The sequence below is a fragment of the Giraffa tippelskirchi genome, chromosome 2 (genome assembly GCF_054371585.1).
Source record: "Giraffa tippelskirchi isolate mGirTip1 chromosome 2, T2T-mGirTip1v1.2.pri, whole genome shotgun sequence".
NCBI classification, from domain to species: domain Eukaryota; kingdom Metazoa; phylum Chordata; class Mammalia; order Artiodactyla; family Giraffidae; genus Giraffa; species Giraffa tippelskirchi.
In genome coordinates this window covers 167423108-167447144 of record NC_137276.1, presented here as the reverse complement: position 1 = coordinate 167447144, position 24037 = coordinate 167423108, and the positions used below count along the sequence as shown (strand labels likewise).

The 24037-nt window shown below is 51.1% G+C and overlaps 1 protein-coding gene across 2 annotated transcripts in view; it reads left to right on the top strand.

Moving 5' to 3' along the window:
- PDIA5 (protein disulfide isomerase family A member 5) overlaps positions 1–24037 on the top strand; it is a 92579-nt gene that overhangs the window by 26889 nt on the left and 41653 nt on the right. The window contains exons 4-10 of one of the 2 annotated variants that reach the window (XM_081538009.1): positions 397–500; positions 1445–1565; positions 5187–5270; positions 5762–5807; positions 9446–9538; positions 12542–12602; positions 18125–18192. In XM_081538009.1, coding sequence (XP_081394135.1) covers positions 1504–1565; positions 5187–5270; positions 5762–5807; positions 9446–9538; positions 12542–12602; positions 18125–18192 — 414 coding nt within the window. In that variant the 5' untranslated portion in view covers positions 397–500; positions 1445–1503. The remainder of the gene's footprint in view (positions 1–396; positions 501–1444; positions 1566–5186; positions 5271–5761; positions 5808–9445; positions 9539–12541; positions 12603–18124; positions 18193–24037) is intronic. The other variant, XM_081538008.1, reaches the window with a different exon arrangement.

Here is a 24037-nt window from a genome sequence, read left to right as displayed (position 1 = left end):
TCTGTAGGCTTTCTGGCCTCTGTCCAGGGACCTGTCAGCTCTCCCTTCCCCTCACTCCACCTCCTGGCTCAGATCTCGGCAGCCACACTCGGGTTGGCTGGTGGTACTTGTTCAGCTCTTAAGTGGGTTGTGTGTGAGGGTGTTGGTATTCCCTGCGTGCTCTGCAGCCTGGCATTGGGCTCGGCCTTGGCTCTGAGTGCTGCTGTCTGGACGGCGAAGCTGGAGCCAGCAGGCGGGACCTGTGCCCAGGGTGCTGATTCCAGGGGCTGATTCTCACTGGGCCGAGGCAGCCTTATGGGGTGCTTGCTGCTTTCTTCTCCCGAGGGTTAAGGTCATTATGTTATGGCATTTTCCTTCTTCCCCGCTCTCATTCTCCCATCTGCTCTCTTTCCCCAGGAGCAGCATTGGCTTCCCAGATCCAAGATGGGGGGCCTGCCAGGGCAGGCATAACGTATTTTGAAGCCCATGTTTTCTTCCAGAAATTATTTGCTCCTTTACATGTAAGCATGTTGAATTACCATGGGATATAAAGTGGGCTTTATATATAAAGTGAGGTTGTCGTGCTTTTGTTGTAGCTTCAGACACCTCGTGGCATGCTGCCATGCTCTCATGAGGGTGCCGTGTCCCCTCCAGAACAGCTGGGCAGGGGAAGCAGGTGGAGGATGGGATGACACACTCCTCTTTCTTGTATCCTGTCTCTTTTATGAGCTCTGCTTGGTGATTCATATTCGATCAGGTGCCTTCTTGAGGTCGTACCCAGGAGGACAGGCAGACCGGGGAGGATTCTGCTGTGGGAGTCCTGTTGTCAGCAGGGCTAATGACCAGCCCCCCAGGTCCTGGCAAGCTGGAGGCCCAGCTCTTCCAGGGCTGTTCTCTGTCTCCCGGCTTTGCCCTCCAACCCCTTCCTTCCATGTTGTCCTCCACAAGTCACTCGGATGCTCTTTCTTGCTCACTCGCTCATCTCACATTTTCTTCATGTCTCTGAAGGGGGGAACATGTCCCACCTTTCCTCTCCTCCCCACTTCAGGGTCACAGGTCCATCTGCTCAGGATCCTGCCATGTTAGACCCAGCAGATAGGGTCCTTTCTTTGGTGGGGAAACGGATCCCAGGAAGGCTGAGTGGGCCAAGGGCACACAATGTCCAAGACAGGCTGGGGGCCTTGCCTCTGGTCCTTATAGTCTGCTTTCTGCCTGCCGCAGGTGGTTGCCCAGGGTTTGAGTGGATGTAAGGTTGCTGCCTGGCCAAGCGAGGATCTGGTCGTGAGTTAGGAGAGAGATGATGGAGGTTCAGATCTTTTTTGAATCTCCTCCATCTCTCCTGGCTTCTGGCTCCTGGTTCGTCCATCAGGATGCAGGCAGCCTGCCTTGGTGCTTTAGTAATACTTGACCCCGTAGGGGAATGGAAAGCTCTGTCCAGTTTGTGTGACAACTCTGCATTTTGCAGCTGGGGAACCAAGGCCCTGCTGGAGATCACAGGCTGGCTAGCGGCAGAGCCAGACCTAGATGCCCAGTCGCTGCAGCTGGTGGCCACTGCGCGAGGGTTTCCTACTTAGGCTGCGACTTCTGTAAGTCGAGTACCCGTTTTCCGAGCCTCCAGCACCTTACTTCTCTCTCTTCCTGCTCTCACCCTCTCACCTTTTATCTTTAGTGGGTCTCTTGAATGATCCTCATTGCACGTGCAGATCTAGTAAGCACAGCACTGTGTACCTGCAGCCACTCTCTGCACTGCTGGCCAGTGACCCACAACAAAGTCGAACAAAAACACTGGGTATGTGTCTTCTGGGCCGGGGATGGGGAGGGAAGTGTGAAAAGGCCTCAGTGACCTTCCTCTACATTCTTTGTGGAGCAGAGTCCAGGGAGGCGGGGGAGGAGGGGATGTGGCAGGTCAGGGGGTGAGTAACCAGTAACCAGGCAGAGGACGGTGAGGCGCCAGCAGAGAAGGCTGGTTCCTGCAGGACAGTCTGGGGAATGACAGGTGAAGACCTCTGCGTGGCCAGTCACTTTCTGTGGTTGTCTCCTCCCTCTCATCCCAGCAAAGCAGCTCATTCCCTGCTCTCTGCCTTTTGTCTCCTTCCCCGCCAGAGCATTAGTCATTGGCTAGGGAAGGGCGGGAGCACAATTAACTGCAAAATCTGTCAACCCAGATCCTTTTAAGTCCCTGGGCTTGGGTAATTTCTCCCCTTCTTGAACTCTTACGACTTTTATTGTACTGCACAGTTAGTGCATATGCGCACGCACACACACACATACATACACTCTCTGTGAGGCAGAATCATAGGAGGGAGGGGAGCCGATCTGAGAGCGCACTGTCAGGAATTGTCACCTGGCAGGATTCCTGGAGCTCAGTAGGCAGAGCCCAGAGAGCCAGCCATGAGCGCCTCATCCTAGCACAACAGCCAGCATCACTCACTCACTCACTCACTCACTCACGCTATTTATAGAGTGCCTGCTATGTGCCGGCAGCCGTTGTAACCCTGGGGAACCAGCCATGAACAAAACAAAGCCATCAGCTTGGTGGAGCAGACCTTTCTGATGGGGGTGACAGTCAGTGGACATATTGGGGGAAGGGCAGAGAGCCAGTGGGGAAGGGCGGGCGGCAGTGCCAGATGAGGGGGGCTGAGGCACTGGGGTCTGAGAACAGAGGTGCTCAGAGAGGTTGGGAAGCCGGCTCCCCACCCACCGCCCTCAGTGTGTGTGCGTGCATGTGCGCGTGCGTGTGTGGGGGGGCGGGGGGAGCAGAGGAGAGGAGAGGATTGCAGAGTCGGCCTGAGGGATCCTGTGGCCTAGAGGGAGCTGTGGTTGCTGGACGGTCATGGGGTCATAGGTTGGCTGAGGGCAGGGCTGGACATGCCTGTGAGGAACCGCCATGCCCCCACTCAGCTCCACTCAGCCCAGCCAACTGCTTTGGGACATTGCTTCTAAGCCTGGCCTGGGTTCCCCGGAACAGCAAGACTTTTCCCCACGGGGTAGGTTTTTTCCACACAGCCAGTCAGGGTTGGGGTTACAATGACTAGGCCCCGTCTCTCTCTCTCTGCTTCGTAAAATCACAGGAAGAGGCTGCCAGCCAGGCTCCACAGAGGAAAGCACTGGTGTGAGGCTGCCTTGCAGTCTGGGCACCCCTGCTGGATACCAGCATAGGGCAAGGGGGCCGCGGGCACCTGGATGTGGTTTCTGCCGCAGCCGCTATTTGTTGTCACGTTTGAGTGGACAGTAGGTGGTCCCAGAAATCGTTGCATGAAGCAGAACAAAGCCGGACAGGGAAAGTGCCAAGGGAATGGTTGTAAACATCCCAGTTGAGCCCTCTTGTCTTCCTTGGGTCAGGGAAAGGGCACCTCAGACACAGTTGTCAAACAGACCCCGCTGCCTGTCCATGTGGCTTCACCACAGAGCACCTGTGGGACGGGGCGGACTAGATGGTAATCACCACCGTCAGTGAGTGCGTGGCTGCACCTTACAGGGCCCCCTGATGCACGCTCGCACCCCAGCTTATCTGTCCTGTCTGGACTCCCTATCTTAAAAGGTCCTCACCTCCCTGGGGGAGCAGCCATGGCTGCGTCATTAGCCTTCCTTCCTGAGATCATTGTGTATTTCTTGAGTTCTCTGTGTGCTGGGGCGGGGTTGTGGCTGGAAGCTGCAGGGGCTACAGTGATGGCCGCTACAAGTAGGACTGCATAGGGAGGGATGGGGTGGAGGTTTCAGGGGGTCCCTGAGAGTGCCTGACACATCCTCTCCAACCCACTTGCACCTGGGCGGTAAGACATGCTTCTTGAATTGCAAATTGCATGTTTACACTTGGAATGAGGTTCCATAGTGTTGCCTGTCCACTGTGAGTGTGGCTTTTAGAATTGAGCTGAATGGTGTAATTAGTCCATCTGCTCCAGGGCTGGTGCACAGCTGTGTGAAGCTGATGGCTGTCAAAGGTGAACAGGTGGGAGCTGACAGGACTTCCCTCAGGTGGTGGTCTTACCCGGCAGAACAAAGTTTCTCATGCAGTGTAGTCAGCTGGGATTGGTGCGGGGTGGAGGGGCTGAGAGACCCTCACTGAGTCCACTGAGATGTGGGGAGAGGGTCCTGGCATGAGGAGCAGGGCTGTATGAGTAGGGTAGCTGGTTGCCTCTGGTTGGAAGTTGGGAAGACTTGGCTGAGTGTGGTGAAGTCATAGGGAGGCTGTGAGAGCAGGTGAGGTCTCGAGGGGGCTGGTGCAGGGCACAGAGGAAACCAAGCCTCATGGGGGTGGGAGAGGGGTCGGAGAGATGAAGGCGAGCCAGGCAGGGCGGCAGCAGCCATCAGATCACCTGGGAGCCTCCTTAAAACACGGTTGCCTGAGGACCCGCTGGGAGTTTTGATTGAGTAGGTCTGGGAGTGGGCTGAGAATCTGCACTTCTGACAGGCTCCTGGGCTGTGCTGATGCTGCTCATCCAGGGACCACATTTTGAGATCAGAGGTCTAACAGAGCGGGAAGCAAGATTAGAGGAGTCATGTATAAGCACTTGGGGAATAGTGAATGGCACCCGGCTCTTCTCGTTAGAAGAGCTGCAGGAGTGTGATACTGCAGACGCTAGCACCTCACTGAACCTTTCGCCTTTCTCTCTTTCTCTCACTGAACCTTTCTCACTTTCTCTCTCTCTGGCTTTTATCAATACCTGAACAGATTTCGTAAGTCCCTTCAATATCATAGAACGTTTCTCTCCTACCCTGGTCTGGTGGTGGCACATGCAGCACATCAGAGGTTTAAAAACAAAAAACTCGCTGGGGCCACAGGTGAAGCTTCTGAGTCATGGTCTGTGGGAGGGTCAGGGAATCAGTATGGTTGAAAACTTCCCCCAGGTGATTTTAATGAGCAGCCAGGATTGGGAACCACTACCCTGAGCTTGTTTTTCTCACAATGTGCCACCTGCCCACTAAGCTTTTAGGGAACTTACTTTGGATCCACCACATGGCCCCTTACAGGCAGTGATATGTCCTCCCCATCTGCTTGCCTCTGTCTTTCCAGATCAGTCCAGATCCTGCTGGTTTCCCTCCTTCCTCCAGTTCTCTGAGAACTCCTTTGTAGTGAGGGCCTCACTTGCTATTGAGAATCCCAAGTTACCGCCTTTACTCTTAGGTCACCAGCAGATTTTCCTCTGTCAAAACCTTCACGAGGACTTTAGGTAACGTGTCTTTTCCCCAATATTTGTGACTTTCAGTGACGCAGAAAGTAGAAAATTGTGCAAGAAGATGAAAGTTGACCTGAGTGCAAAGGACAAAAAGGTTGAATTATTCCATTACCAGTAAGTACACATAGACTTTTCCAATTTCCAAATAAATGCTGAAAGCTTTCATTGGTATTCTCCGCAAACCGCAGTTTTTAGTGAGATTAATTTTATTTCAAAATTTTTTGTGTGTGTTTACAATTATTTCTTTAAAAAAAAAAACTTGAGCTGTGTTCAACAACTGAATCTTACTAAGATTCTGCAGGAAACCAAAAGGTTAAGTGTCTTCACATGAGTGCGTGCCAAGTCGTTCAGTTGTATCTGACTGCTCCACCGTGATGCTATGGACTGTAGCCCACTGGGCTCCTCTGTCCGTGGGATTCTCCAGGCAAGAATACTGGAGTGGGTTGCCATGCCCTCCTCCAGGGGACCTTCCCTACCCAGGGATTGAACCCAAGTCTCATGTCTCCTGCATTGGCAGGCGGTTTCTTTACCACTAGCGCCACCTGGGAAGCCCATGTCTTCATAACCAATCCTAAAGTTAACACCTTTTTCTCCTGTTTTCACAGGGATGGTGCATTTCATACTGAATATAACCGAGCTGTGACGTTTAAGGTAAATTTCCCTGCCTTGTTCTCAGCAGAGGAGGAAGGGCAGAGTGCACAAATGCCCTTCCGAATGATCTGAGGGAGTCTCATCTCTAGAGCATAGGTCAGCAGAATGCCTGAAGAAGTTTGTAGCTGTGAAACCCGTGGGGACGACCTGCCGCTTTGTAGACAGTTTGTGACTCTGTCAGTGAGAGAGACATCTGACATCACTCTGTCCAGTGAGATGTCTGACATCATGCCCTCCTCAGCAGAGGCCAGAGTGTTCATTGTGGTCCATAGCCCTCCTTCACCTCTGCAGTCGTGTCCCTGGGGGCTGCCCACAGCCCTGAGGTTAGCGGTGCCCAGGTTAACACAGCGTGCAGGACCCGGGCAGGGCAGCAGCTTGGTCCAGATGAGATGCCCACGACACTGAGACGTTCTCGGCTACAAATCCGATTCAAAAAGAGATGGAAAAGCGTCAGTGAAAATAAGGATGGTGATCCTCTGACCTGCAGGTGCTGTCCTGTATCACCTGGCAGCTCTCCTGGGCCTGAGTCCTTCCACTGCCCTTGGATTCTCCTCCTTCATGTTCCCTTCCTCAGATCAGTCTTCTCCTGCCTCTGGTCCAGGCGGGAGCCCCTACCCTGGCTAGGGCCATGTGTTCCTTCTGTCGCAGCGTATGTTGAACCCACCCTCTCTGATTCTCCTGCTTAGACTGCCTTAGACCCTGGGCTCCTCTCTGTCTCTCTCTCTCCATCTGTTTCCTTCCATTCTTTTCTGTCTGTCCATCTGTTTGTGTGGCTGTCCGTGCCCTTCTTCCTCTGCCTCTCTCCCCCTACCTCCCTGGTCATTTCTTGTTTATCCACTAACTTGTTTTTTTTTAAGTTGCCACAGCTTTTACCTAATACAGACTCAGCCTGATTACTCATCATCTTAACACCCACTTAGACACTTAGAGAAAATTCTACCAACTAGAGTTGCTTAACCCCTCTTATTCTGTGTTAAGATGTCAGCTGAAGTGGTAACGTGCTCCTCAGATGTGGGAGCTGGGTGGTGTGGGGGCGTTGCTGATAGAGGTGGCGGAGCTTTTTGTTTTGTGTCTGGAGGTTGTGTTCAGTGTATATTTAGCTGGCCCTCTGAGGAGTCTGTCCTGGGTTTGTGGAGCAGGGAATAGCAGCTTCTCAGAACTGTAGTGGCATGAGAGACACTCAGGTAGGTGGTCTGGACCTGCCTGGGTTGGGGAGGCTGAGTCCTGTCCACCTTCTCACAAAGACCAGGTATACGGGATCCGCTTGCTCCCGTCCTGCCTGTGATCTTGGCATCAAGGAGCTGGAGAAGTGGCCGAGCATGGTACAGGGTCGAGGGCTTAAGTGGGGAGAGGGCATCTTTGGTCCCAGGGTCCCCGGGTCCCCGAAGCCCATGGGGCCATCGAAGACTGGGGAGGAGTCCCTGGGGATCTCTAGGGTAGGGGGTGCGATGGTGGAGCTCCCTATGACTGCCCGACAGCTCCTGCTTCTCAGGGGGAGCAGCCATGAACAGAGCCCTCCTTGGTCTCAGGTCAGTTTTCCCATCAGAGTTTCTCCTGAGCTTCTATCTCTGGAAAGATGGAGGAGTCCCCCAGCAGGGGGATGCACAGTCTGGCTGTTGTTGCTGTCCCCTTGTACGGTTCAGAAGGGGCCTTGACGCTGAGGCAGGGGTGGGGGTGCTAGCCCTTTAACTCAGCTGGTCCTGGCACAGGCCAGGACTTCCACCCCACCAGCCCCCCAGAGCAGTAGTTCCTACCTCCTTTGAGTTCCTATCCTATTGAGAATCTCCTGGAAGCTGTGGACCTTATCCCTAGACACTGTGTGCATACATACATTGGAGGGAGTGTTTTCCCATGAGTCTCAGGCAGCACAGACTGTTGAGGTCCACTGTGCACCCTAAGTTAATAGCATCTGCACCAAGCTTTCTGGAACAGCAGGCGGGTGGGCTCCCATAAGCATCTTAATCACATGGCTCGTGGGCGTGCCCTGTGGCTCTGGGTGAGTGTGGCTTTCAGGGCAGCCCTGCTGGCCTCACTTTGGCTGCTGTTGTCACAGTGAAGCTTTGACAAGGTGCTGAGAGAAGGCTGATCCGCCTCTGCCTGGTAGGAACAGCCATCTTCTCTTGCCAGCAGGCATTTCCTAGCTCTGTTTGGACAGACAGGGACCACTATCTGAATGAAATTCTGCGAAGTCCTGGCTGTGTCCCACTCTCCCATAGAGCTCTTTCCAAAAAGGAATTTCTAAGAAATAGCAAGTCTCCCAGGTCCTCTGCGTGTGACCGGTGTAGGGGCTGGATGCACAGCCTCACTTGGGTTTTTCCATCCTCACCACAGACCTCCCTCCCTCCCCAGAACACACGTGGCACACTCAGCTCATCATCTGCTCACAGGAGCATGCTCAAAGCGGGCAGATGTAACAGAATCTTGCATCCAGTTGCAGAACACTGAGGGCTTGTCTGATGACAAGGAGGCCACCTCTCCAGGGTTGGAGGGATAGAGGCTCGGCTGGTTTCTGGTACCTGGTTCTGGCTCTCACAGGCTTTGAGCGGCATTTCTCAGATGACTCTTTGAAAGTGAAGGGAATGCAGCTTCCGTCGTGTGGCTGGTGGGGAGGGGAGTGGAGGGACGTGTCCCACCCCTACCCCCCACATTCTTGCTCCATGTGTGTCCTGCCCAAGGGGAGCAGAGAGCTGAGTCAGTTGTCCACAAGACAAAGGCTAGTTAAGCCCTTTATCCTGAAGATCTTGGTCCATCTAGAAAAGTGTCTCTAAGGAGAGAAGTCCAGCAATCAGGGGGCCACAGTTATGAGCACCTTGCCCTGGGGGGCTTCCCACCTGCGTCCCAGAGAGGATGATCAGGATTTAATGTACTCCCAAACCAGTTTAGATCATGAAATACCAAGCAGGTTACAAACAGGCGTGATTAACTTGCGTATGCCATTGACAGTTTTAATGGCTGTGTGAATGTGTAAGTGTCTTACATTGCATGGGACTGGAGACCTTTATTCAAACTGATCAGGGAGACTTTTTGGAAGAGATGAGATTTATTAGAAGCATGTGCCTCTGTTTTGAATAAGCCAACTAGTTGTCTCGAACTTCCTCTCTCTTGTCCCTGAAGAAGCATCGTAGGTGTCAGTGGACCAGAGTTAGGTGTCATGTGGGGCGTATTTTTAGGGCGTCCAGCAGTGCTGTCCGGAGAAGGCAATGGCACCCCACTCCAGTACTCTTGCCTGGAAAGTCCCATGGACAGAGGAGCCTGGTAGGCTGCAGTCCATGGGGTCACGAAGAGTCAGACACGACTGGGCGACTTCACTTTCACTTTTCACTTTCATGCATTGGAGAAGGAAATGGCAACCCACTCCAGTGTCCTTGCCTGGAGAATCCCAGGGATGGGGGAGCCTGGTGGGCTGCCATCTATGGGGTCACACAGAGTCGGACATGACTGAAGCGACTTAGCAGCGGCAGCGGCAGCAGTGCTGTCAGTGGGTGATGGCATGGCATACCCCAGTCGTTTGCCCATAGGCTGCGTGCATCGTTTCAGGCACTTTAGTCTCCAGGTAGGGGATGGGGTAGGTTCCTGATCCCTTTACCTCCTCTTTTCCTGGCTAAAATGAGTTTTCCCTTCTCTCTCCTTTTCCTCAGTCCATAGTGGCCTTTCTGAAGGATCCGAAAGGACCCCCACTGTGGGAGGAAGATCCTGGAGCCAAAGATGTTGTCCACATTGACAATGAAAAGGTAATTTTTCCGTATCAATTCTAATGGGCTTTGGAAGCTCCCCCCCAACTGGGGTCCCCCAGGAGAGATGACTGAGGAACTGAGAAATAGGAATATTATGGAACCGCCAAGGGAACCCTGGGCCAGGCCTTAACATTTGGTTTCCCTTCCGAGCTCCGAGATGGAAACAACAGGAGACTAGCTGCCTGGGATTTTTTCTGTTCTCCACTGCCTTATGTAATGTATTTTAACATGTGTACATTTTCCTTATAGGGACGTTTAAATGTTTCCTTCTCATTATGTAATGTGGTTGTTGCCTTTGTGGTTTTTGGTTTTATTTCCAAGGTGGATTTTGTGTTTGCTTTTTTGCTTGTTGTTGTTTAAAAATATCTGAGACGTTTGGGTTGAATCTTCAGAGACTTGAGTTAGGTCTTCACAATTCTGGGTCACTGTGTTAATTTTGAACAAGTTCGATTTCTGGGTTTGGCTGGGGTGGGGGTTGGAAGGGTGGTTCTGAAGTATAGTCTGCATACAACCCTGAACCTCCTCCTTTCGAAGCCTGCCCCTCATGACCTAAAGGTGCCTCTTTGTCCACTGTACCTCTGTTTTTATCATGTGCACACATGACATAAAGGTGCCTCTTTGTCCGCGGGTGCCTATGTTTTTATCAAGTGTGCCTTACTTGGTTGACTGTGCCTTCCCATTGGGATGGGCAAGAACTTCTTTGTCACATTTCAAATGGCCTGTGCAGCAAGCAGTGCTTTTTTGTAGATGGAGGGAGAACGTTCGTTTTATCTCGAGAAGATAAAATGTACCTTTTATCTTCCTCTGCCTCCCTTCCCTTTTCATTTAAAATCATTGACTCTTGATGCTTGTTATTAGCTCAGAAGAAAATGATGCCATTTATACTTTCTGGAGGAGGGATCATGTGTGATCATCATGAGATAACCAAGTGGGCCTTTCAGATGAAGGGTGTTTCGAATTAAGGCGCTGGGCATCAACATTTTTGGGATAGAAAGTGCCGGTGTCATCAGCTGGAAGAGGGAAGAGGAGGGGAGGAGGGGCCAGTGTCCGAAGGTGGTGGCACCTGTGCCCACAGCCATGAAAAGACAGAGCCTAAACTGATGGTTTCTCCCAGGTGGATTTTATGATAATATGTGTTTTTAAAGCCTCTCAGACAAGCGATTGCCTGCTGCCTCCTTCCCCCAAAATGTTCATGTCCTGAAACTCCTAAAATTGTTCTTCTGTAACTAGAAATATTAAGCAGAGATATCTTTTCCACACCTGTAGGCAGTCCTCTTGTTATACTGTGTACTATTTTCTCTCATGTAGAAATATTAACTGCTTTTGTGCTAATAAAATCCACACATAAAATAACTGAAGTTCCAAATTCAAGTTTGAATTGCCATTTTCTGTTGGTAAACTTAAGAGTTCCACACTTATTTGAAGGTAATTAAGCATCTTTGAATGTAATATGATATTTGTTACTGTTCAGCGTATGAAACCAAATTGCTGCAGGCTCAGGAAAACCTTTTCTTCTCAGATCTTTTTAACAATTTTAGTTCCGGGGATTCCAGAAGGTCATTTTCAAAGCATCCTCCACTCCTAGTCAGGGTCAAAGATCTTGGTTACTGATTCTCTTCAAATGGGTGCCTCTACCCTCTAGATACGTAAATAAGAGTAAACATTTTCAGAATTGATTATGTAATGTTTTAAATTCTCACAAAATACTTTAATCTTTTTTCTCTTACTGAAAAATTATAACTAATATACGTTCATTGTTGAAAATTTAGAAAGAAAATACAGCTTAAGCATAAAAGAAAAAAAAAATCACCCCATCCCTGCCTATTGAGAGATACTGACAGTATTTTCTGTAGCCTTCAGGCTTTCAGTGTAATACACACATAAACATTGTTACTCACACAAGTGTCATTACATTTTATATGCTGTTTTGTCACTTGCTTTCCCTCTTACTTAATGTGACATGGGCATCTTATTGTGACATTAAATATTCCACTCCATTGTTTTTAATGATGCAGTAGTATTCCATTGTGCAGGATGTACCATCATCTATTTACCTAATGCCTTGTTGCTGCCAGGAAACCTGCATTTTGAAATTTCCTCTTATTTTCTTTATTATTCAAGAGAGAAAAACCTCTAATTTTCTTCCATGGAAACTGGTTAGAGGAGCTTATTTTAATCAAAATGTGCTCTGTCATGGTGCTACTCCGCAGTCCTTGATGGGTTTGCTTTTTCCCTAACATCATTGACTCTGGTTGGAAGAAAAGTCTCCTGCCCTGCTTTGCACTGAAGTCTCTCCATTAGCATTATTGTGACCATTTGTCTTTTTACATCTATTATATTCATTTAACAAATGATTATATATTGCCTGATAACAAGCCAGGTGCCATTCTAAGGGTTTTACAAATACAAATGATCCACTTAGCTTGTAGCCTCCTGGGGATGGGTGCATCTCATCCTTTTGCTCCTGTGCACCGTGGTCTTCTGGGCCCTGGATGGTTGGTGGCATGACAGGGCTGGGCTGGGCTGGGGAAGGTTCATGGGGATGGGTGAGCCTGGGGTGTGTGACGAGCAGATCCCCGCCTGGCCAAGTTGGGCTTCCATGAAAACAAGCACCCACCATAGCAGAGCCATAGATCACAGAACAAGAGACGGCCTCGTGGGGCCCAGTCAGCTCCTTGCAGTCTTTTCATTGTTCGGTGGGAACTGAAAGTAAGGCTGGTAACCTGGTCCCAACTACCTCGTCCTGTCAGGCGGCCTTGGGAAATCCATTTGTCCCCTCGGGCCCTCAGTTTCCCCGTCTGTAACGTGTGAGGTAGCTAGAATAGATGGTCTCTGAGGGCCTTTCAGCCCCTGGCTTGCTAGGACTCTGTACTGCACTCCATCCCCCAAGTCAGACCGTGGGATTTCAGAAGTGCTTGCCGCACCCCACCACCAAGGGTCCCCAGGGTTGTCGCCCCTGTTCTGTGTTGTCTCTAACCTGCGATGTTCTGTGTGCCTCAGGACTTCCGTCGGCTCCTGAAGAAGGAAGAGAAGCCAATCCTAATGATGTTTTACGCTCCATGTGAGTGCCTTTCTCCTCTGCACTCAAGTCGGATGGTCAGACTCTGGGCAGGGCCACTGTGGATGTGAGGGGGATGGAAAACTAGCCCCGGGCCTCCCTTTGGAACGCCTGGGCCTGCCTAGTTGCAGTGCTCACCCCATCTCTCTGCCTGCACTTCTTTTCTTTGTGCTTTTTCATCTGGCTCTGCCCCTCCATCCACACCAGTTTTTCTCTCACTGGCATTGGCATCCTTCTGTCCCCTTCCCCCAGCATCTGCTCCAGGTACCTCCGCCTTCCCTGCCCTCTGCCTCCTGTGGCCTGAAGCCCTTGGCTGGCAGCTGTGCACCCAGTGGAGCTGTGCCTCGGCCCTGGCGTGCTCTCTGTGGTTACCGCTGCTGACCATCCAGAGCCTGGCCAGCCTCTGGGCAGCCGCACATCCAGCTGAGAGGGCTGAGGGATCAGGACCAGGGAGAAAGGGGCCCACTATTGGGGATCAGTCTCTATATGAAGCTAGAGGTCGTGAGAACAGCAGAAGGATCACTGAGATGGTGACCAGAAGACCTGGGTTCTAATTCCAACTGTGTCATCAATGTGATAGGTGACCTTGGTCAAGTCCTCACCACTCTGTGCCTCAGTTTCCATTTCTGAAAGGGCAGAAAGGGGCTGGATCTGAGCTGTGGCTTTCAAACTTTTTGACTGTATTTGTAGCATTGAACATATTTTACACTGCAGCCCTGTACACTGTAAGTATATAAACTATATATGTAAGCTGCAGAGTTTCACTAAACGAGACTTACCCTTCCTTGCTGCTTGCCATCCACTCTACCAGATGTGGAAGACCTGATATTTCTTTTTTATTGTTTTTTATTGGTTTTTCCTACTGCTTCATAGCCCTCTAATAAAGGGTCAGCAAATCATGGCCTGTGGGCTGGCTGCCTTTTCTGTAGATTAATTTTTGTTGGAATGCAGCCACATCTCTCCATGTGGCTCTTCACAGCATGTTGTCTGTGGCTGCCTTCAAGCTGCAGCTGTGGAATGGAGCAGTTGTCCTCCAAGCCACAGATACTCCCCCATCCAGGCCACCTCTGAAGTCTGACTTGTCCCTACGAATGGATTGAAAAATCTCAGACTAGAGCCTGTTGTAGCCCTCAGAGCTGTATCTCTGGGCAACATGTGCCCTCAGAAAACCAAAGACCTAAAGGCCTGAGCAAGAGAGGTGTGTGTGATGGGAAGTGGGTGTGTCCAGACATGTCTGTGGCTTGAGTGGGTGGCACAGGGTTCTATTTGCCTTTTTTTTTTTAACTACAACAGGAAGTGGAATATATATTGTGTGTGTGTGTATGTGTATATATATATATGTGTATATATATATATATGTATATATTTGAAATGTGTTTATTTTAATTGGCGGATAATTACAACACTGTGCTGGTTTTTGCCATACATCACTATGAATTGGCCATAGGTATACATGTGTCCCCTCCATCCTGAACCCCCTCTCACCTCCCTCCCTATGCTATCTCCTGTTTACTCTTAAAAGTCTTCTTCCAATCCCCCTCCAGAGGAGTTCTCCCACCAAAAGGCCCATCCTGTCTCAGCCCTGGTGAGCACACCTCCCTGGGCTGAATGCCTTTCTGTGAGGTTCTGTGGCTCTGCCTGATTTGGGCCTATGGTTGACCCCTATGATAACAGCCTCTCCCTCTAGTCCTCGTTGATTGCTAGGCAACCTCTACCCGGCCCCCCACCTCACCCCAGGACTGTGTCTGCCCATGGAAAGAGGCCCTGGAGTCCCACTTCCTGTTAGATCTGGCTCTGCCCAAGTGGCCTGCACTTTAATCCCTGGTCATTCTCTCTATTAACGTTCACTAGTTGGTGTCACCCCTTTTTGTTTCTCCTTGCATGCATGCGTGCTAAGTCGCTTCACTCGTGTCTAATTCTTTGAGACCCTATGGACTGTAGCCCGCCAGGCTCCTCTGTCCATGGGATTCTCCAGGCAAGAATACTGGAGTGGGTTGCCATTACCTACTCCAGGGGATCTTCCCGACCCAGGGATCAAACCCAGGTCTCTTAGGTCTCCTGCAGTGACAGGCAGGTTCTTTACCACTAGCACCACCTGGGAAGCCCTTTGTTTCTCTGTCAAAGTGAAAGTCACTCAGTTGTGTCTGACTCTTTGCGAGCCCATGGTCTGTCCATGGAATTCTCCAGCTAGAATACTGGAGTGGGTAACCTTTCACTTCTCCAGGAGATCTTCCCAACCCAGGGATCGAACCCAAGTCTCCTGTGTTGGAGGTGGATTCTTTAGCAGCTGAGCCACAAGGGAAGCCCAAGAATACTGGAGTGGGTAGCCTATCCCTTCTCCAGCGGATCTTCCCGACCCAGGAATCGAACCGGGGTCTCTTGCATTGCAGGCGGATTCTTTACCAACCGAGCTATGAGGCCTGCCAAATTGTGAATTGCTTCAGGAATTATCCTGCTCGCACAGTTCCTGAGGATGGGCCTCCTTTGGTTTATCTTAGAATGCTTCCGGTCTCAACACATTGGCTAAATGAGACTGAAACAGTGACGTCAGTATGCAGTCCATGTCACGAGGCAGGTTCACGGCACAACCGGGCAGGCTTTAGTGTCATGATCTAGGTAGTCACAGAGAGAGGTCCCCTGGCAATGCGCACCTATGTGAGTATGCCATCCTCCCGCCCCACAGCACCTCCCCAGGCTGCCTGGCGGGGCAACCATCCTCATCCCAGGAGGCAGAGCCGTGAGCAGAATTATCTTCCTAGAGTGGAAAGCTAGGACAGAAGAAGCTAGGTTCCTTGTAGGTGTTACGGAATGATTAGTAGTGAGGAGGGAGGGAGGAAAACTCGGAGCTCTTTACACTTGTGAGGGTTGGATTGGATGGCTTTCTGGGTTCTAGGTACTCCCAGATTGTGTGGGTACTGTTGTGTTCTTATTATACTGATCCTGTCAAGCCCTCATGGCCTTATGATTCAGCTTATTCCTGGGAGTCGCCAAATCCCTCACTGGGAAGTCCTTTGACTCTGTTCCTCTGATCACGACTAGGGTGAATGAACCCACAGCCAGTGGGAACTTTTAGTTGTGACAAGAAATCTGGGTCCCCAGGACCTACTGAAATTATTCAGTACATGTTTGTTGACTGAACTGACGGGAAAATGAATGGTCTGGTGCTCTAAGCTTTGGGGTTTGAGAGTGGTCATCAGTCTTCTCTCTTCCCCTGCCTCCCAGTTAAATCAGCTGAAAGGTAACCTCAAATAGGGGCCACAATACCTGCTCTGTTTCTGGTAAAGTTCAAGTGGCAGCTGACCTCGCCCAGAGCTTCCTGTTACTCTTCCATTACCTCTCCCCTACCAATAACCTCTTCACCTGGTACTGCTGATTGCCACCCTGGGGACAGCTGGCTGACTTACCATTCATTTAGGTGTCACGGGGGATAATGTGATTTGAGGTCATAGACAGGCAGAGCTGGGGCAGAGAGGCCACAGCTCTGAGGACAGGCAGTAAGTTCCGGACTGCAGAATGTGCCCAAGTAGGTGTCTGACTCCCCCATCTCATCAAGTCACTGGCTAAAGAGAGGGTGAAGGGCTCCAGTGTGCCCCCATCATCCTCCCTCCTGGGGACTCGAGTGACATCCCTGTTCCAGGTGGAAATGTCTTCCTGCCATGAACTGAGAGGCGGGCTCTTGGGCCCCGTGTTGGCAGAGCCTCCCCTCCTGGTGCCGATCCTGCCCGCCCCCACCCCAGGTGCTGGCTCTGCCCTCAGCCTGAGGGCAGGTGCTGCCTCTGCCTTACAGATGGGGAAGCTGAGGCTCAGACTGCTTTCACGCTAGCCCTGGGTCACCCAGCAGCAGTCCAGGGGAGATGCAGACCTGGGTCTCACCCTCCCCAGAGCCAAGCTCATTCCTCTGCCGCGTGACCTCCCATCCCTACCACGTGCATCCGCCTTGTGGAGCTTGGGCATCCCAGGGAGCTGGCACTGCCTCCTCAGTTTCCATTCTCCTCCCTGAATCCCCACGGTGGGAACAAAGCCCCCTGACAGGTGTCACATGCCTCCCTTCCCAGTGCTGGTGGGGACCAAGCTGTGGTGGCAGCTGCTGGGGAGAGGGGCCGCTTGTCCTCTGCAGGCAGACACTAAGGGACTGTGCTGCAGGCTGACCTCGTTGCAGCTCCCATGTCCCCCGACTCTGAGCCTGAACTAATGGCATAAACTTGAGCCCAGGCTTATTAATGTGTTGGCATGTATGTGTGTCTCTGTCTGCTGGGCAGGAACGTCACAGAGGGGCTATGGGCATTTTGAGAGTTTCAAGTCAGAATATCCTGCACTGTGTCTTGTCTGGTAGATGCAGTGCTGGGGAGATTTGAGTGGTCCTCGGGAAGTTCTGGGCTGTTCACGGTCTCCAGTGTTTGTATCTGACCCAGCGGGTGAGTGCTCCTCTCTGAGCCGCGTCGCTCTGCCCACGGCCTGCTGAGGCCTTAGCTAAATGTAGATCAGAGCTTGTCAGCCTGCTGCTGCGTGGCCCTGTCCCCACTGCTGTGTCAAGCTGACGTCCAGACTGACGTGGGCTTCTAGGCAGCTTTGGTGTCTGTGGCCTTCAGAAGCATCTCAGAGCCTGTTTTGCAGCAGAGTGGCTGTCAGGAAGAGTAACGGCCTTGTGTGTCAGAATTCCTCCTGTCTGAGGAAACTGGGGCTCGTGTTCTGTGGGGTCAGTGCCTGTGTGTGGCTTGTTCTCGTTAAAGGGAAGGGGCAGGTTTAAATCAGAGTCTCTCTGAGGTAGTACTGGGTGTTGGGGGCCCTGGGTCCCCCAGGTTTGGGATCTTCACCACCCAGGAGAGGAGTGTGACCATAGTGGACCAGAGAGAAGTAGAGCCAGAGACATCACAGAATGAACGCCATTGTTAGTGCTGGAAGGGGCCTGAGGCCGTCTGGTCCAAGCCCCCTCATTTGCCGGGAGGGGCAGTAGAGAGAGGAGGTGACCTGTCAGGGTCATCGGGCAGGTCAATGGAAGATGAGAATGGCGTGGCGGATCCTGGCCAGTGCTCAGCTGCCTCCTGTCATGGCGTGATTATCTTTGTTAATGAAGTAAAAGAGGCAAGAAATCCCCAAAGCCACTGTATGTGTGGTTGCACGTTTTCCCTCCTAATAGCATTTGCTCCAGGTTCATCCGAAGCCCCCAACTGGGCAGCGAGGGGAGGCTTTCAGCTGTGCATGAAGTGGGTGCTCCCCTGGGTCTCTGGATTCCTGTTGAACTCTTCACCCGCTCTCAGTTACTCAGTGCTTTGCTCTCCCCCAGCTGCATCAGGTTTGACCGTCCCACACCTGTTGAGGGACTTCTGGGCTGGGTCCTGTTTCAAGCCGTGGAGTTGGTCAGCTCTTGGGGACTGGGGCCTTTGCCTCTGAGCCTGTGTGTTCCCAGAGCCTGGGCAGTCCTGGAAGTGGGATAAATGCTTGTTGGTAGAGGCAGGCCTGAAGGGAGAGAGGGCTGAGCATGGGGCCCATTGTAACCATTTCATTTCTCTCCTGCTGGTGACCAGGGTGCAGCGTGTGCAAGAGGATGATGCCACACTTCCAGAAGGCTGCGACCCAGCTGCGGGGCCAGTTCGTAAGTGAGGCGCCAGGGGCCAGGCGGGGCTGGCTGCCGGCTCTCAACTTCTCCCTCTCACTTGGGGAGACGGCAGGGGGAGGGGAGAGGGCCCATTTTAAAATCATGAGAAGGACTTATTATTGCTGTCCCTGGCATGTGGTTCAGAGACCTGTCCTCAGTGGATGTTGAGGACTCCCCAGATTGCTGGGACCAGGAGAATTTGGGGCCTGTCGAAGGCCAGTGATGAAATAGCCAGGACAGCAGCAGGAAGCCATGCAGTGTGCAGAGGCCAGGGGCTGACTGTAGACCACCAGGGTCTACAATGCTGTGGGCTGGGCTCCAAGGCAGGCTGAGGCTCCGGATGCTGGGCAGGCTAGTGGCAAAGAAAGAGGGCACAGTGACCCCAGTGGTGGGCCCAGAGCACACGCGGGCCCACGAGGCAGCCTCCTGCCCAGGCGTGTAGGGCTCTGTGGTTCTGGAGGGACCAGGAGGGACATCGTCTGTGGGGCAGGAGGGATGTCGGGACCGCAGTGGAGCAAGGTGGTGGGGAGCTGGAGACACAAACACATCAGTTCTCTGAAGGAGAGTGTGCAGGGGGAGTAGACAGGAGACAAGGTCGTCTCAGGGTCACCCACCTTTGGGAGACAGGAAGGGGAAGGCGAGCCACAAAGGAAACAGGTGTTCAGAGAAGTAGGAACGACCAGGATGGTCAGTGAGGAAGGAGGGTAGGCCAGGGCGGTCAGACCTCACCCAGGGCTGAGTATCAGTCACTGATGGGCCTGCTCGTCTCTGTGTTTCTCCCGCTGCCTTGCCAGGCTTATCTCTTCTGTGCCATAGGTCTGTCCATTTTTGCACTTACTCCAAGCCACAGAGGTTTTGAGGTTTTTGTTTGGTTAGTTTTGGGTGTTTTGCTTCTTTGTTTTTTCTTTTCCCCTGTTTGGTAGCAACAGAAAAATAACTGCTGGCTCCTCTGGGAACATGGAAAAGTCCACATGCCTTTCCTGAAAGGTCGTCAGGAGGTGCCACCTCAGTGGGGCGGGCCAGAGTCCTGCTGCAGGAGTTCTGAGATCTTAAAACTCATCCTGATTTTTATGGATCAAATTGGTGATTAGTTCAGAGTCTATTAAAAAAGTTTAAATGGCGGCCTCTGCTAGCCAGCCCCGGTATTGGGTTGCAAAGAGCCACGTGCTTTCTCTTCTGACCTCATTTCTAGTGCAACACCAGGGTCCTGCTTGTTCCTCACTAATGAATTTTTAGCAAGCTGCCTGGAAACGTTTGGCCCTGGGGCACACATATATCACTCTGGGGAGATTTCGCTGCACATTTTGGGGCCTCAACAGATACCATATTTTAAGATGATTTTGCCTGAAGGAAAGACTTAATTACCCACGAGTTCTCACCCTCATAGGCTTCCCTTGTGGCTCAAATGATAAAGAACCTGCCTGCATTGCTGGAGACCTGGGTTCAATCCCTGGTCAGGAAGATCCCCTGGAGAAGGGCATGGCAACCCACTCCAGTATTCTTGCCTGGAGACTCATGGATGGAGGAGCCTAGTGGGCTACAGTTCATGGGGTCACAAAGAGTCAGACACAACTATGCAACTTTCACTTTCTCACCCACATACACTTAGACAATAGCTCAGCTCACTCTCCAAACTCTGGTCCAGCCCCAGTCAGATCACAAATTAGCTGGCCAGTCCCATCAAAGCAGGTAAGGTCTTGGTGCCAATCTCTAGCACCTTCTGGAAGATTCTAGCTAATGCTGCATTTGCCTGCCAAAAGCATTTTTCCAGGCCCCTCCCATGGTCCCCCAGAGCCTGTCCCTGCCTTGCATGGTCCTGTCTGCTCATCTTTGCTTATGTTTTGAATCACTTTATCCACAGTTGATACTAATTATGAGGAGGTTTTCTAACTGAGAGATGAGTTTCTTGAGCATTTCTTCCGTACAGAGTACGGGCCAAGCTCAGAGTAGGGGCCCGACATGTCCTAATGAATGAAAGAATGGGCGTGTGGCTTACCACTCCTGAGTACATTTTGTTTTAAGCTGTATATTTACATTAAAAGTGATGTTCTCCTTTTTAAAGAAAATCAGAGCATCAGTTCCTAGGGACAGAGGCAAAGTAGGAAGGATGTTTGTGAAACAAGGGCCTTCTTTTCTGGCCCTGGGTTCACACTAGGTTCACACTAGGCTCTACAACGTTGCCCTGAAGATTACTTGTTAAGGGTACCTGCTTCCAAAAAAGGAAAGAAAGAAAAAACAAAACAGTGCTCGCTGCTCCTGTTTGGGCCCAGGTCAGAGGGTCTGGCCAACTGAGCCCAGCTTTGGCCAGGTGTTAGTTGCCTCTTTGTTATGTGAACTCATCCATTTCTTTGCTTCTGTATTTTCTTACTTGAGACTTGTTTTGCTTTCCTCTTGGTTTCTTAGGAAAGTTTCTTTTGAAAAGTTTTCACCTTTCCTAGCTCCATTAGGGGAAGGGTCCTTACCACTATTGAACATCACCTACTTTAGGAGGTCCTTCGAGGCCAGGGCTCATGGTTGCAGCCATAGCCTCCAAAGAACAGGGCAGCCAGATGGGTGGATTCCTTTTTGTCCTCGAACCTGGGGCAGAGATGGACTGCTTGTTCCCTGAAATTGAAAGCTCACTCCCTCCACACTGCTGAAATCCACCAGTTAACACCTCCTATCTTCTCTTTGTCTCTGTCATCTTTGAGCCCTCTTTGGCTGGCCCTGTCTGTGGCAAGGGTTAGAAACCTTCCTCCTCGACAGATTTCTTGGGAGGCATCCAATCTAATGATGTCATTAAGATGGAAGCCAGGCTGGGTCAGGAATGCACAGCCTTTGCCATTTTCCAAACTCAGATCCTCCTCTTCTTTTTTGCTGTCACTGAGTCATCTCATTTGTCCCATCTAGTCCCGCTGATTGACACCCTTAGCAGCCAGCACAGCTGCCAGAACGAGCCCATGCCTGCCTGTCTCCTCTTCCCAGCCTTGCCAGTTATCGATATCCACGCCAAGTCTTTTGTTAACCTTGGCCGTGATGGGCCATCTGGGTATAAATGGTGAAATGGGTTGGTCTTGGCAACAGGTTTGTGCAGAGCAGACTCTGCGGATGGCTGTTGCTAACTGGCTGGGAAATATTGGGCAAGTAGCCCTGGAGGCTTCGTTTCCCCATTCTTAAAATGGGGATGATAACACCAGCCCTGCCTGCGTCACTGGGCTGCTGGAAGAGTGAATGGGCTGGTGCAGGGGCAGCTCTGTAACCTGCAGACACTTCACAGATACAGGTGATGGGCAACCCCCACCCCACAGCCCTGTGCTTGCTGTTCCTTCCACTCACTGCATGGAGTGCTCCCAGGGTTCTGCTTTCCACCCTCTTCTTTCTTATCAATGCGCTGGAACGAGGGCCTGACACTGCGCTCTCCGTGTCTTCTATGGACTGTCCCTCAGTGGTTTTTATCTGTGTTGATAGCTCAATAGGAGGTAGCTCCATGGAGACTGAGTCTCTAAACTCGAGTACCATGTGTCAGACTGCTTGCTTGACATCTTGGTCTGGATTTCTCTTCCTGGGTCCCAGATACAGGGAGTCTAAAATATTTACTAAAATTCAGTGTCTTTCCATCTGGCAGAGTGCAGCTTTCCTCCATACCTCCTCTGCCAGGCTGTCACCATCCATCTCCCGCTCGATACATCCTCTGTCCGAGAAGAGACCTGCCCAGCAGCCTGGGTCAGACCCCACTCAACCCACCCAGTGTGGCTGCTCGCTTACCTCCCTGACCCCACAACTTTCCCCTTACAACCCCCTGTAGCTCTCCAGCATCTCCTGAATAAAGTCCTGGTTTCTTAGACACTAAAGGCTGGTCCACAGCTACCTCAGCAAACCCACCTGGCCTTCTCTCACTGCCCTCTCTTGTGTCCTGCAATTAAACCAACGTGGTCCCCAGTTCTTGAGCCGCACCTTGGTTTGTCTTACTTCTGTTTTCTCTTTCTGGAATGTCTGTGGAAATCTTTCCCTCCTTGACTTCTCGCTCACATGCTTCTGCTTTGTGGAGTTTTTGTGATTCTTCTGTGATTGTCCCCACAACCATGGGGCGTGGGATGGACAGGAGGAAGACCATGTTGTGCCAGCTGACCGACCCCAAGCACACACGGTTCAGTGTCGGGCAGCCCTCACTTCTCTGTAAGCTGAGGTCAGTTTTGCCTTATTTGGAATCACAGACTCCAAAAAGTGCTTGTCAGTAGTTGTTCAAAAAATAATTACCTCATTAACTAATAAATGCCCCCAAAGTAGTCAAAACTTTGCAAAAACACAGAGAATTAAGACTTCACAAGCAAAGGTGGTTGACAAAGGCCACCTTCTGGGTGGGATTTGCTTTGCCTTAAGAGATGGATGCGTCTTCTGTGGTGGCCAAGAGAGGGGGTGTGGGCAACCTGAGCACAGGGCTAGAAGACTCAGGAGTTGGGGCCAAGAAAGCACAGCGTGGGCTCTGGGAATGTGAGCGGATTTGCAGAGCTTCTTGGTGGTATTCACATTAGTGATGACAGATAACAGATTCTGGGTGTTGAAGATACTTTGCTCACACCATCTCATTTAGTCTTCACAGAAGCCAGAAGACGGGGCTGCAGATGAGGGAACTGAGGTGCAGAGGCAACTGTGACTTGTTCAAGGAGAACATCTACTGAGAGGGGAGTTAGGATTTAGACCCAGCATCCTGACCCCCAAGCCCAGGCTCCTAGGCACTGTGGTATATTTCCATCTTCAAGGTGCCCGAGATAGCAAAGAGTCCAGCTGCCTCCCTGTGCAGAGATCTCAGATTGTGTCATTCCTGGGAGAATAAAAAATCTAGACTCTAGCAAATGTACACTTAAGGGTTTTGTAGGAAAAAAGAATTAAAAAATGAGATAGGGACCATATGATCTTTGAGTGTGGAGTTAGACGTTGGCCTCCATTCAGTGGAGTTGAAGGGTTTTGTGCAGGGAAGTGATGTAATGAAAGAGGAGGATGTGGAAGATTAATCTTGTGGTGAATGTGCACTGACAATGAGGAGATCAATTAGACATAAAAAAAACAACTCTAAAGTAGACAGTTATTACTGGAACTGGCTGCTGAATCAGTCTGGGGAAATGAACAGAAGGGCTTTTTTAGAGGGTTCCAGAGCTTCTAGTAAATTCTATCTCAGGTTTATTTTCTCTGTATTCCTTGTAGCACCCCAAAATGGGATGGGAGGAAAAAATCAGATTAGCAAGCATTTATTGAGTGTTTGCTTTATGCCAGAAACTGTCCTCAGTATTTAAAATGGTTGGTATGTTTAGATGCCTTGCGGGATGGAGCTGCCAGAGGCCCAGGTGGTTCCCATCACCCAGAATTTGGTAGGAAATAATCAATTTGAGCAGCAGTTTTGTGCTAAGTTGCTCAGTTGTGTTCAACTCTTTGTTGCCCCGTGTGACCCGCCAGGCTCCTCTGTTCGTGGGATTCTCCAGGCAAGAATAGTGGAGTGGGTAGCCACTTCCTTCTCCAGGGGTCTTCCTGACCCAGGGATTGAACCCAAGTCTCCGGTGTTGCAGGTGATTCTTTACTATCTGAGCCACCAGGGAAGCCCTCTTAAGAACCCTGTGATCTTCTCTTGAACCACATCTTCCAAGCAAGGAACCTCAGGGAGGGTGACTTCCCCAAGGTCACATGACTGCCAAGTGGAAGCAGTCTTCTGAGTCAAGTTCACTGTCCACTGAGACTGCTCTTCCCTGTTTGCTCTCCATATGCCTCCTTATGTATTGTTCAGCAAAATTCCAATTCCTGGTTTCTCTTCTCTTCTTCTCTAACCACTCCTGGCTTTTTTGAACTTCTTCTTCCCTCCCCTCTATGCTAC